The 14,553-nt window shown below is 34.4% G+C and overlaps 1 protein-coding gene across 1 annotated transcript; it reads left to right on the plus strand.

Moving 5' to 3' along the window:
* The first annotated feature begins 2,890 nt into the window (after nt 1-2,890).
* Nucleotides 2,891-6,414, plus strand: LOC145642676 (uncharacterized). Its single transcript, XM_081693852.1, has 7 exons — nt 2,891-4,262; nt 4,375-4,788; nt 4,861-4,920; nt 4,993-5,294; nt 5,442-5,550; nt 5,651-5,805; nt 5,941-6,414. The coding sequence occupies exons 1-7, from the start codon at nt 2,891-2,893 to the stop codon at nt 6,412-6,414; spliced, it is 2,886 nt and encodes a 961-aa protein (XP_081549978.1).
* Nucleotides 6,415-14,553: the final 8,139 nt, after the last annotated feature.

Below are 14,553 nucleotides of genomic sequence, written 5' to 3' on the forward strand. Positions count from 1 at the left end.
TTCACAAGCAGCAAAGCGCCGACGTACTGGCATAGCAAATATTAAAAAGCAGTGATCTTTTCGAAGACTATCACAGCGGGAAAAAGAAGATCTTTGTTCAGAACTTCAAAGCAGCAAGGTGGCATTCCCTAGCTTGCGGAAAGTTGTCACAAACAACTGGAGATAATTTCGGGCGAAGTTGTCTTCGATCATATTCCCTCAGGCATGGAAGATGGTCATAATGCGGATGAGGATTATTTCAAGCGAAATAATCTTCGATGATATTCCCTAGGATGTGGAATATTGTCAATGCGGATGAGGATTGTTTCAAGAGAAATAATCTTCGATGGTATTCCCTAGGATGCGGAATATTATCAATGCGGAGGAGGATCGTTTCAGACGAAGCAATCTTCTAATTTTGGAAGCAGTTACGGGCGTAGCGGTTTTCAAGCGGGATGACATTCTCTAGCTTGCAGGAGGTCATCAAAACAGATCGGTTACTTTTAGAGACGTGTGCTCGACGGTGCAAGATACGCGTTTCTTAACTCTTTTATCTGTTTAACTAACGCTAGTTTTGCAGGTATCGGCGTTACAAGATTGGTTTAGGATCGCAGAACGTTCTGAATCATTCTCCGTCCCTATCGATACTTTGGCTTTTGTTTTCGAAACTCGCGTTTTTCCAAACTCAGTCAAAGTGGGGGCTTCTGTAGACACCCATTTGTGTCTCCCCAAAACCAAACCCAGTGATGAGTACCTTTCACGTCGAATCATAATCGAATGAAACGAAAGTGTGGAAAGGTCTAGTGTTGCGGAAAGTTTTTATTTCTTTTCTCTTCTCTCTGTTTTTTAAAACTTTATTTTAAGAAAACAGCCAATCCAGTTTTGTTGGTCCATGATATGGGTCCAATAGTGGTGTAGTTGGATGGGGCTTGCAAAGACCTTTCCAACGATATATTATAAGCCCAATTCCGATGAATATTGAGGAAGTTATGGCCAATTTACCAAACTGGACCCGGTTTGAGCTTTATGTACGGCCCAATGATCTAGGGGAGGGCCTAATATGATTTATCATTCCTAATGCAATTAGGAATAGATTTAGTCTTCTAAATTCTTCTAGAAGGTTATTTTCATTCCTAATTCAATTAGCATTGATAAGTTGACTTTGTTGACTTTTCAGAGTTTTAATCAAAATCAAATAGCATTTTCGAAGAAATTATATTATTTTATCCTCCAGTACGGTAAACTTATCGGATTTTCGAAAACGCGTTAAAATAAAGCTTGGCGTCCAACCCCAGGCCTTGGCGCCTGGCGCTAGCCATTGGCGCCTGGCGCTAAGGCTGGTGCCTGGCGCCAGCTAGCCAGGGTTGGCGCCAGCTTTGTTTCCTGAGTGTCATACTCTGTTTTGTTAATTTATCTTTTTTGGCTGATTTTCTCTATAAATATCGTATTAAAAACTCCGTTTTCAATCACCAATCATCACCAATTATCATCATCTACATTCATTCATTCACCAATTGAATCATTCATCTCTCTAAAACATTCAATTCTTTCTTACTTTGCTTTTCTCATACAAAATTCCGCATTCACAAGATCTAGAAACACCTAGCTATATTCGAAGTTGCCTTCGCCCTAGACGTGAAAGGTTTTAATTTCTGAGGGTTTGGTCCAAAATCTCTCTTTCAATTATTTAATTTGATTGTTTTGTTTATTATTTTCCTTGAAGTTATTAACGTGTGTATTTTGTTATTAGAAAGAGGTACGAGGCATCAAAGTAAGTACTTTAATGGTTTTTAATTGATGTTATGATGTAGAAATCATGTTTACATTGTTATTGTGATATTCCTAGTATCATGTCTAGGGTATTTTTAATATTAAATATGATTGTTGCGATGCTTCCTATGTTCTTCCTAATATTTATTCATGTTAGTATCATGTTAGGATTAAAGATTTGATTTTTATTGCTTAGTGACATGCTAGGGTTTGTTATTAATCTTGTTAGTATCATGCCTAGGATCTTGCTATTATTATTATGCTTTAATGTTAACATGAACATGATTATGATTATAATTGTTATAATGATTATGAATATTATTATTATTATTATTTTGATGATGATTTTATTTATGATGATTATTATGATTATAATCATGATATTTATTATTTATTATGTTGCTTGATATTATTTATTGTTATTGCTTGAACACCTTTTATGCATATTTAAAGGGAATTTGTACTTGTAATCACGCTTAATAAGATATTAATAATCTTGTTAGGGTTAATTGTGATTATAATTCAAGTGATCGCCAATAATAGTTTATTTGTGCATTAATATTCAACCAACATAGATTAAACAGGTTTAAGGTAAATCTATTGATTGCATGTTAATTAGAAAGCGCACATGATGAATACGATCAGAATAAAGTAGAGGCCTATTATTAGGGCAGGTTCAATCTCTTTTAGGTTGGATTTGTACCTTCATCCCCGAACCCTTATTTGGTTCTACACCTTATGGAGTTGACGATCTCTTGGATCGTTAAGGGGTGTAACCTTCACCTCGTGAACGGTTTACAAGTTCCTAAAAAACTTGTTGGCGACTCTTTTGCTCTATCTTCTTCCCTTTTGGACGCCACCGTACTTTAGTGTATGATCACAGTGGGGTTCAAGCTAGTGGGATTTTAAAGGCTTGAAATTATTCCCTACACCCGGCGACGATACTCCACCGCCGCCGCCGCCGCCACCACCAATTAAAATTGAACCCAATTCTCCATACTTTCTGGGTCCTCAAGACAGACCTGGAGACTACATTACCCCTACTTGACTTACCGGCGATAACTACGATGAGTGGGCTGCCGATATCCAGACTGCCCTTGAGGCACGTCGCAAGTTTGAATTCCTTGATGGCACAATTACAATGCCTGAGTCCCCGTGTACAAAATCGGATTGGACTGCCATCAACGCCATGTTGATTTCTTGGCTCTCCAATACGATTTCTCCAGAAGTTAAATCTTCCCTTTCAAAATTCGGAGAAGTGAAGCCGTTTTGGGATCATCTCCAAAAGCGTTTCGCTCAGACCAATGGCCCCCGTATACAGCAACTTCGTTCATCAATTGCTCGGTGCGAACAGAGCAAAACCATGCCTGTTTTGGTTTACTATGGCAAATTACACGCCCTTTGGCTCGAATTAGATCACCACGAACCATTAATTTCTTGCACGCGCTGCTCTTCTTGTACGGCAGGAAAGCTTCATGAACAGCGACGGGGTCAATCAAGGCTTCATGATTTTCTGATGGGCCTTTATTCGGATTATTATGCCTCACTCCGTTCTAATATTTTATCTCAAGATCCCTTACCAAGCCTCGACAGGGCGTATCAGCTGGTGGTTCAGGACGAACGTGTCCGCAACGCAAGGAAGGAGGCTGAAGCCAAGCCGACAGTTGCTGTGGGCTTTGCTCTCCGGGCGAATTCTGGTGGTGGCCGAGGCTCTGTTTGCTCCCACTGCAAGAAACAGGGGCACGACTTTAACTCGTGCTGGTTTAAAGCTCCGTGCCCTCACTGCAAGAAGAAGGGACACGATCCAACTCGATGCTTCGAGGTGGTTGGCTATCCTGCAGGATGGACATCAGGGCCGAGAGAAGGTTCCGGGAAAGAGGGGGCTCGTGCTAATGTAGCAGCAGCAGGGGACTCTTCCAGCAATGCCGCAACTCCCTCGAACCAAGTGTTCACTGCCGAACAATGGAAGGCACTTTCGGGGTTTATTGGTAATACAACTATTCTCGAAAATCGCCTACATGGTAAGTTTGATGATTCTTGTTGGATTATTGATACCGGAGCGACTCATCACGTTACCGGAAATCAATCTTGGTTATTTGACACTCGTTTTATTGAATGTCTCGTTGGGTTGCCGAATGGTGATTGCGTACTTGCTACTTTGGAAGGATCGGTCAAATTATCCGATCAAATTACTATTACTGGAGTTCTTTATGTGCCAAATCTTAATTGCAATTTGCTTTTTGTAACTCAACTCAGTGATCAATTAAATGTTGTTGTCCAATTTAACTCATATATGTGTGCTATACAGGACCGACTGAAGCAGCTGATTGGAACGGGACTTAAGAGAGACGGACTATATTATTTCTATGGCAAACCGGATGTGGTGCAACGAGTTTCTGTGGTTGAGGCAACATCAGATTTGGAGCTTTGGCATAGAAGAATGGGTCATCCTTCGGAAAAAGTGGTTAAGTTACTTCCGCATATTAGCAATAATAAAAGTAGTTTAGATAAAGGTTGTGAAGTATGTTTTCGTGCTAAACATCCTAGAGACAAATTTCCCTTGAGTGAAAATAAATCTTCTAGAATTTTTGAGAAAATACATTGTGATTTATGGGGTCCATATAGACACGTTTCGTCATGTGGGGCACGTTGAAGCTTGTGACAGCCACGAGACAGCCCACTCCGCAACCTCCTTGCAGCATAATGATGCTGGCCGCAGGGAGGCTGCGGAGTCCCCTGCCCCGGACCAGCAGCAAGCCACTGCCAACGCTGAACAGCAGCATGCTGCTGCCGAGGATGCTGGACAGCAGCAAGCAGCCACTACCAACGCTGCTGAGCAGCAGCCCCATGCTGCGTCACAGCAGCAGCTGCTAGCTGGGTCACCACAGCAGCCCGCCCCTAGCACTACATCTCCCGTAGCCCAGCAGCCTGATATGGGGCGCGGATTTCGAGAAAAATATCTGTCTGTTTTGCTTCGTGATTATGTTACTCACTGGGTTTTTGCCAATAGTCCGTCTCCATATTCCAATCAGTCTTCAGGTACTTCTTATCCTTTAGCACACTATATACATTGTGACAAATTTTCTGTGAATTATCGGAATTTTATTTCAGCTGTTGTTCAAACTAAAGATTCGACAACTTTCAAAGAAGCTATGCAACATGAAGGATGGCGTAAATCCATGAATGAAGAAATTTGAGCTTTAGAGAACAATAGTACTTGGACTTTGGAGCCTCTTCCTCCAGGTAAAAAGGCTCTAGGAAGTCAATGGGTCTATAAGACCAAGTTTCTTGCTAATGGTGAAGTTGAGCGCCTAAAATCTTGTTTGGTGGTATATGGGAACCATCAAAAAGAAGGCGTCGATTATGATGAGACTTTTGCTCCGGTCGTTAAGATGACGACGGTTCGCACTGATCTTGCTATTGCGGCCGCCAAGAATTGGGAAATCCATCAAATGGACGTTCACAATGCATTTCTTCATGGTGACTTGGATGAAGAAGTCTACATGAAATTACCTCCCGGTTTTCAGTGTTCGGATCCCTCTTTGGTTTGCAGATTGAAGAAGTCACTCTATGGTTTGAAGCAAGCACCTCGATGTTGGTTTGCTAAACTCACCACAGCCTTAAAACAGTATGGTTTCAAATAATCTTACTCTGATTATTCTTTATTCGCTCATACTACTCGTGATACTCAGATTACGCTTTTAGTGTATGTTGATGATTTGATTATTTCTGGGAACGATTCCGCTGCATTGAATGTTTTTAAGGCATATTTGAGTGACTGTTTTAAGATGAAGGATCTAGGTCCTTTGAAATATTTTTTTTGGGATTGAAGTGGCTCGTAGCTCTGCAGGTTTATTCTTATGTCAACGAAAATATACTCTGGATATTATTTCTGAGACAGGTTTACTAGCTGCGAAGCCTAGTGGTTTTCCCATGGAGCAAAATCACAAGTTAGGATTGGCAACAGGCGATTTTCTTTCTGATCCAGAATCTTATAGACTGCTTGTTGGCCGTCTGATTTATCTTACTGTCACACGACCTGACTTGGCGTATTCGGTTCATATTTTGTCTCAGTTTATGTAGCAACCTCGTAGTGACCATTGGGATGCTGCAATGAGGGTGGTTCGATACTTGAAAGGGACTCCCGGACAAGGTATTTTATTGAGCTCTGATTGTGATTTAAATCTTCAGGGTTGGTGTGATTCAGATTGGGCTGCTTGCCCATTGACTCGTCGTTCTTTATCTGGTTGGCTAGTTTTCCTTGGAAAATCTCCTATTTCATGGAAAACTAAGAAGCAACCTACTGTTTCTTTCTCTTCTTCGGAGGCCGAGTATAGGTCCATGTCTTCATGCTCTAAAGAGCTAAAATGGGTGAAGGCTCTGTTGTTAAGTCTTGGAGTACAACATCCAAAGGCAATTAAGTTATTTTGTGATAATAAAGCAGCTCTGCACATTGCAAAGAATCCGGTTTTTCATGATCGAACAAAGCATATTGAGATTGATTGTCACTTTGTTCGTGATGCAATTACCGAGGGGTGGTTATCTACATCTCATGTTCTGACTACTTCACAGCTTGCGGATATATTTACAAAGGCACTTGGGAAAGCACATTTTGATTACCTTCTTTCCAAGTTGGGCACTTACGATCCAAGCGCTCCAACTTGAGGGGGGTATTGAGATAATATCATATATTTAGAATATTTAGATTTATTTCCATATGTTTATCTATATTCTATTTTAGTTAATTACCTAAGATCCTACGTTATATTTTGATACGAGGACTAGGAAGTTGTATTGATTATATATTCCCAATTGCGATTAATGAGAAGCTAAGCAATTATCTCTCTAATTCTTCAATCGTAACTATAAATCACAAAAACTAATCAAAGTAGAATATATGTCAATAGCTTAAAAATTCGAGTAAAGACTAAATACGGTCCCTAAACTATCGTATTTGTTCCGTTTTAATCCCTCTAAACTATTTTGTGCCCTTTTAGTCCCTCAACCACCTTCTTTAGTGTTTGTCAGCCAAAAGTTGAGGGACTTTGATGACTAAGCAAGAGTTTAGGGACCATGACTCATTTTTTTTTCTTTTTTCTTAAGAATTTATTAAAAAAATGAATCTTTTAATTATTTTTTAAAAACCCAGCCTCCTCTTCTCATTCTCTCTCCTTTCCATCACCTCAGTTTCTTTCTCTCTGATCTCCACCTCCCTCCTCCCTCTTTCTCTCTCATCTCTGCCTCCCTCCTCCCTTCTCATTCTCTCTCCTTGGTTTTTGAAGTCTAGCGCCACCCACCCCCAGGGCTTTTGATCGGATTCGACCACTATCAATTAATGGTTTTTTAGGTCGAATTCAACCATGAAAACTCCAGATCTGGGGTTTTCATGGTCGAATTTAACCATATAAACCAAACGTTGAAGATTTCATAAGGTACGTTGAGGAATTTTATTTTTAATTTTTTGGGTAGTGATGGTGCTAGTGGTGCGTGTGGTGGGTGTGGCTGTGCGTGTGTGATGGTGCTGGTGGTGGTGCGTGTGGTGCTGGTGGTGGTGCGTGGCTTAGGCTGGGTTTGTGGTGGCTGTAGAGTGTAGGCTTAGGCGGGTTTAGGGTTAGGGTGGGGATTTTTTTTTTTAATTATTTGGATGGCGTTGCTGTTGGTATGATTTTGTCGAAAAATGATTTTTTACTTATGATTTGTGGTGGCTTGCAGAATTGGCAAAAAATGGTATGATTTTGTCCAATTTGTTGAATAGTTTGGGTTGAATTCATGATTTTGTGATAAATTAGGGGTTTTGATTTGTATAATCGATTGATTAGTGGAGTTTGTTGAATCTTTATGGTGCTGGTGGTGCGTGTGGTGGGTGTGCCTGGTAGGTGGGGGAAAGGGAGTAGGTGTGGTCGCCGGCGCCGGCGCCGACTTCCGGCAGGATTAGGGGGAGGGTGGCTGGGCTTTTTTAAGGATGGCCGGTTTTTATTATTAATTTTTAAAAAAATAATTAAAAGATTCATTTTTTTAATAAATTCTCAAGAAAAAAAAAATGAGTCATGGTCCCTCAACTTTTGCTGACTAGGCTAGGCCCCTAAACTTTTGGCTGACAAACACCAAAGAAGGTGGTTGATGGACTAAAAGGGCACAAAATAGTTTAGAGGGACTAAAACGGCACAAATACGATAGTTTAGGGACCGTATTTAGTCTTTGCTCTTAAAAATTCAAAACACGTCAACTTAATAAAACAAAAGTAAATATACGTATTTATATAAATTTTTTTTTTCTTCAGTAGTACCTAATACGGAGTAACTAATCTATTAACTATTACTAAAACAAAACATTGATGATGTCATCGATTTCTTAAAGTGCTTACGTGTCAAACTTTCATAAAAATTTTCCCTCCAAATTTTACCTATGATGTCATCATTTTTTTTTTTTGTGCCTTTTCTACCTAGAAACTAGGACCAATTAGGTGTGAAATTTGAATTTGACATCAATATTGTTGTATATACTCCACACTACTTTTTGTGGGTATTCATAATACAACAATATTAAATAGACATAGATATTAGTAGCTAATTATACACATTTTTTTTGAACAAATTAATACACATTTTTAAAAAAAAAATAAAAATTTAATAGTAAATACACATTTATTTAGCTTCTACTCTAAACGTATAAGCTTAATGAATTATACAATTATACAACATTAATATATTTAATATAACCATCATTTTAGTATATTTTTAATAACATAGTAAATATTACATTATGATGCAGCATTATATATATATGTGTATATATATATATATATTGGAAAGTTATCAACAACAAAAGATAAATAATTATAGAAAAATTACTAATCAACCACCGTGCAACGCACGGTTACTAATCTACTACTTAGTAAGTACTAAAATATGATGGCATAGTTTGTTTGTTTGTTTTTTATTTTTTATTTTATTTTTGACAAACGTCAAACAGTATGTATTAGAAAGACCGAAACGCTGGCTCATGCGTAGGCTTACTTTGTGGTTGGACCATGTTTCTTTGGGCCAACATTGAGTATTGGTTTGTTATTTGTAAGATCTATTTTCTTTAATTAGTGAACACTAGACCCTAGTGTAGGTAGGACATTCTACACCCCCTCTAAACACGTCGTTAAGAGTACTATCCACACCCCCACTAACTTTCATTTTATCTCTCCTCACCCTTTTTTTTACATTTTCTCCCTCCACACCCATTTTCTACAAGTTTCTCTCTCATCAAAAACTTTAATTGCAAAATTATTTTTAAAATTATCACAAAAAATCTTCAAGCACTATGAAATTCAACAAAACAAGGCCTGAAATCTGAAGAAAAAAAAATGTTATTTTGTTTAAATTTGCAATGAAAAAGAGTGTAAACCCTAGGTTTTACTAATTTTTTGTTGTGATGTATTTCGAAAATGTAATCAAAACATCAACCATGGAAATGTATATCAACGTAAGTGACTAATTGTTATACTATAATCTTAGTAATTTTTATTGAAAAACAAGTAAATTATATCATTACATTCTTCCGTTTTGTTTGTAGAGCGAAGGAAACTGTTTCAGAGAAGAAAAACAAAGGTTATATTTCGCAGATTTTTTTTTTTTTTTTTGAATGTTCATTTTCATTTTGTTAAATGTTCATTTATATATTAGTATAACGTCATTCACATTTTAGTAAATATATATATGTTCATTTATATATTAGTACATAGTCATTTATGTAATAATATTCGTCCTTTTTCATAGTTTAGATTGGAATATTATTTTGATGAATGTTCATATTTATTTTGGTAGATATTTAATCATATATAAGTATATGATCATTCACAATTTCACATATAAATATACAATTATTCGAATTTTGATAAATATTCATATTTTAGTCATTCTCTTCAAATATTCATGTTCATTTCAATTTTTAATTTCAATATATATATGGATATATGGTAAATCAAACATTAATAGATTCAAGAGTTTAATTATTCAGTGTATTTTTCATGTTCATGGATTGTTATCTTTCATATTTTCAAACTAATAAATGTTCAATTATATATTAATAGATATTCATTTCCATATTGAATTACGTAAATATGTTCATTTATGTATTAATAGGGTTTGATTTTCATATTAATAGATAGTCATTTCTACACTAATATATGTTCAATTCATTTATATATTAATACATGTTCAATTATATTGATAGATGTTCATTTCCATATCGATCATGTCAATTGTTAAACTCATCCATGTTCATATTCATATGAAAATTGGTTCATTCTAACACTTATTCTTGCTCAAATTTAATAAAGTAATTTATATTTTTTTTGTCGGTTAGTTAAACAAAGAATCCTAGATATAATGAGTTAAACCACACAATGGCAAGGAAAAAAGTAAGACGGCAAAAATAAAGAAATCGAGAAGGCATGGAGTCGCTAAGCAATATGAACAAATAACACGTGCTTGAATTCTTCAAATTTGAATGATCGAGAAGTTTATATTTATTAATGCAAAGATATAGGAAAAAAAAAACCTTAGCAATAAGATGAATATCTTCATCAAGTGATATATTGGATCTGATATTGCTTTTACTGTACATTATTAGTTATTACACATCTTAACTATTGAATGTGTAAGATGATAATTAACATATATCAAACCCCCCCCCCCTCTTTACATAGTATACGTTTTGTATGCTTATTAATTTCAAAAGATAAATTAATTTTTATTATATTTAAATGTTAATTAACATATTGATAAATGTTCATTTTCATTCTTATTCATGATCATTTTATTTTTAACAAGTAAATGCATTGATTTTAAAATGAAAATGTACATATACTTAAAAGTTCATTTCTATACTACTAATTAAAGCACTCAATTATATCATGAAGTGGTTATTTTTACAAATTTAATAAGGATTTTCAATAAGAGTGTGTGCTACATTGTAGATGTTAGGGAAATGAGACTTACATTACAATAAGGAGTGCGTGCTACCTTCAAATTTTCAATAACAAGTACAAAAATTATAAATTTTATACATTTTTCATCTATAATAATGCTTCTTAATTAAATGTTCAATTATAAATAATTGTATGTTCATTTACAACTATTAAATAAATATGTTCATTTTTGAAATATTATATGTTCAATCATAAATAATTGCATATTCATTCACAAATATATAATTGTATATTTATTTACAAATATTAAATAAACATGTTCCTTTTTGAAATATTATATGTTTAATTATAAATAATTGTATGTTCATTTACAACCATTAAATAAATATGTTCATTTTGAAAATATTATATGTTCAATTATAAATAATTGTATATTCATTTACAACTATTAAATAAATATGTTCATTTTAAAAATATTATATGTTCAATTATAAAATTATACGAGTCTGCTTATATAAAAAAAATTTAAATTATAAATTTCTCATTAAAATCATAAGCAAATTTTATTAATGGTGGTTTATACTTCATTCTTTACCATTTTCTTTCTCCTTCTCAATCATTTGCATTTGTCTCCTTTAATCCAACCTCAACTCCAACCAAAAGAACCAATCGCCGCCACCACAAAATATCGACCACCGTCGCTGCCACAAAATATAGACTACCACCCACTACAAAAAAAATAAGAATAGGCAACACTTAAGATTGCAACACTTACAGAAATGTTACTCTTAATAATCTAACGCAACAATATTTATTTGTTACCTTGAACTAAAGTAACAGAAAAAAAAAGTGTTGCTCTAGACTATATAAGGCAACAGTCGCTTAAAGTGTTACCTTTTTCTTGTCTAAGACAACACATATAATAATTGTTGCATGAAAAGATAACAATAACAAAACTATTGTTTTAAAATGTAACATTAATATCTATGTTGCCATCTATGGCTACATTTATATTAAAAAGACAAGTGTATATATATATATATATATATATATACAAGCAAGTTCGGTGGAGTTGGTGGGGACCTCACCTTGTGACTTTGAGGTCACAAGTTCGAGCCCTACCAACTACTAAATGCTTGGGAGTGACAATATATATATATATATATATATATATATATATATATATATATATATATATATATATATATATATATATATATATATATATATATATATATATATATATATATATATATATATATATATATATATATATAAGCAAGTTCGGTGGAGTTGGTGGGGACCTCACCTTGTGACTTTGAGGTCACAAGTTCGATCCCTACCAACTACTAAATGCTTGGGAGTGACAAAATTTAGAAACATTTTTGAATTATCTCCTTAGATGGCAACATTTTTCATTTGTTGTCTTAGTAAAAGTGTTGCCTTATGTATCATTTTACCTTGGCTTTCAAAATTGTTGCCTTTGAATAAAAATATGTTGCCTTATGAATAGACAACGGGGGCATAACTTACGCCTCATATGTGTTGCCTTAGCTACAAGGCAACATTTTTTTTATATTAGGCAATGGTTTTGCACTGTTACCTTTGCTTTATTTTGTTATAGTGACCTCTGCCACAAAAATCTATGTTATCTTGCCTTCATCGCAGCCACCACAATATAACAACAAATTTGCATTTTGCTAGTGAAATATAATTATTGCGATTAGGATCAAAATCATAAAGCAGAGATTAAAAGCTGAAGAAAAAAAATCATAAAAAATCAAAGATAATAACATAATGACTCACATTGATGAACAATTGAAACTACAATTCCAATTCTAGATAGAAACACAACTTCATAATCATAATCAAAATCGGAAATCAAAGTACTATCTATTAAAGCAACACAACTAAAAGGATCGAAATGAGAAAAAAAAAATAGTTGATTAATAATGACGATAAAATCAAAGAAATTAGGAGAAAAAATGTTAGGAGAGAGAAAATGGGAAAATTAATTGAAAGAGAAAGAAATTCAGTCTTTAAAATCATATGTAACAGAAAAAAAAAGGAAAAAAAAAAGGAAAAAAAAAAATTATAAGCAGTTTAAAATGACATAAATTTGATTGTTGAGGAAAGGATGTAGTGAGGTGAAGTGTAGGGAGATATGGTGGGAAGGGGGGTGTAGGCAGTTGTACCTACAAGGGGGTGTAGGATAAAATTTGTATATTTTCTTGAAACACCAAATATTGGGTGCGGGCCACACCCAATGTTTCGTCAGTCGAGCCTCGAGAAAGTATCAAATCATCGTTATCTTCTTATGATGAAGAACAAGTTTCAACCCGATGACAAGTTGTTAGTGGTTAACTGGTTACGGCGAAGGAGAGGAGCGAGGTTATCCATGGCGGAAGAGAGAGAAAGCTTGAGATTCTCGGTTTATTTGAAAAAGCCCAAAAATCGAATTGGGTTTTCTTATGTGATGTATAATTGTTGAAATTGATTGTCCCATATGATCGTTGTATGTTGAATTGTAAGCATTTTGATAACATATGCATGTATTTTGGTTGAGAAATGAGCAAGTTATGTTATACTCATGACCTTTAGAACGAGAACTTCAATGGAGTTTCACCATTGTTATACATTTTATCAAAAAAAATTATACATATCCTCAAACAAGTTATACATATAAATTGGTTGGATGATATTATATATTGGCTATATGATATCATGGCTCGATAATATCCTCTATTAGCTATATGATATAATTTATGATTGTGTCTATGATATCCTTTTATTGGCTGGATGATATCCTCTATTGGTTATATGATATTATTAATATCATATAACCAATAGAGGATATCATCCAGCTAATAGAGGATATCATCCAGCCAATAAAGGATATTATATAGTCTATAAAGGATATTATATAGTCAATAAAAGATATCATCCAGCCAATAGAGAATATCATCCAGTCAATGGAGGATATCATCCCGCCAATAGAAATACCATCCAGTCGATAGAGGATATCATACAGCCAGTAGAAATATCATCCAACCAATAAAGGATATTATAGATAATAAAGAATATCATCCAATTAGTAGTATATATCATCCAACCAATAGAGGATATCATCCTGCCAATTGAGGATATAAAAAATTTGCATTTTGTCGGTCCGAACTGACACAATACCTTATCTTCTTGAAATTATAATTCCTTTTGTCATTTAATCAATGATTCATTCACTTCTTCATGGAAGAGAGAGATATAGAGAGCTACTGATTTTTTGCTTTCCATCTTTAAAATTACTATTATGTCCTTATGATTCACTAAAAATTAATAATGCAATTACAAAAGGTGGGCTTATAAGGCCCAACTTTATGTCCATGGAAGGAGCTTGATACGCTTAATGAATAGTGTTAAAAGTTGACTCAGAATGGGTCAAAAATATGATAGGTTAATTTATATTTCGGATTTGATTAGCATGTATAATTATTTTTTGGGTTGCACAATCTAAGATAGGAATATATTGGGACAGCATTTGATTACCAATTATCCACCTCAAACTGGGAAAGTATTCAGCTAACATCAAACCGACATTAAGGACCTTTGCTACTGATTGGACCAAACTTTAGCGACTTTACATTTTTTTTTTTTTATTCAATTGCTACTAAATATGCTAATTAATCATATAAATATTTTAATTACTACTTAATATTATGATAACTTCTTTTTTTTAACGAGTATACATTTTTTTTTTTTTGAAAGAAGAACGAGTTTATTAGGATAACTTATTATCAATTTATTTATGGTAAGTTTTTTTTAAAAAAATAATTATAAAGGGTAAGAACGTGTGATTAAAAAAAAAAAAAATTAAGAACGTAAACCTA

Source organism: Chenopodium album, chromosome 8 (assembly GCF_948465745.1).
Source record: "Chenopodium album chromosome 8, dcCheAlbu1.1, whole genome shotgun sequence".
NCBI classification, from domain to species: Eukaryota; Viridiplantae; Streptophyta; class Magnoliopsida; order Caryophyllales; family Amaranthaceae; genus Chenopodium; species Chenopodium album.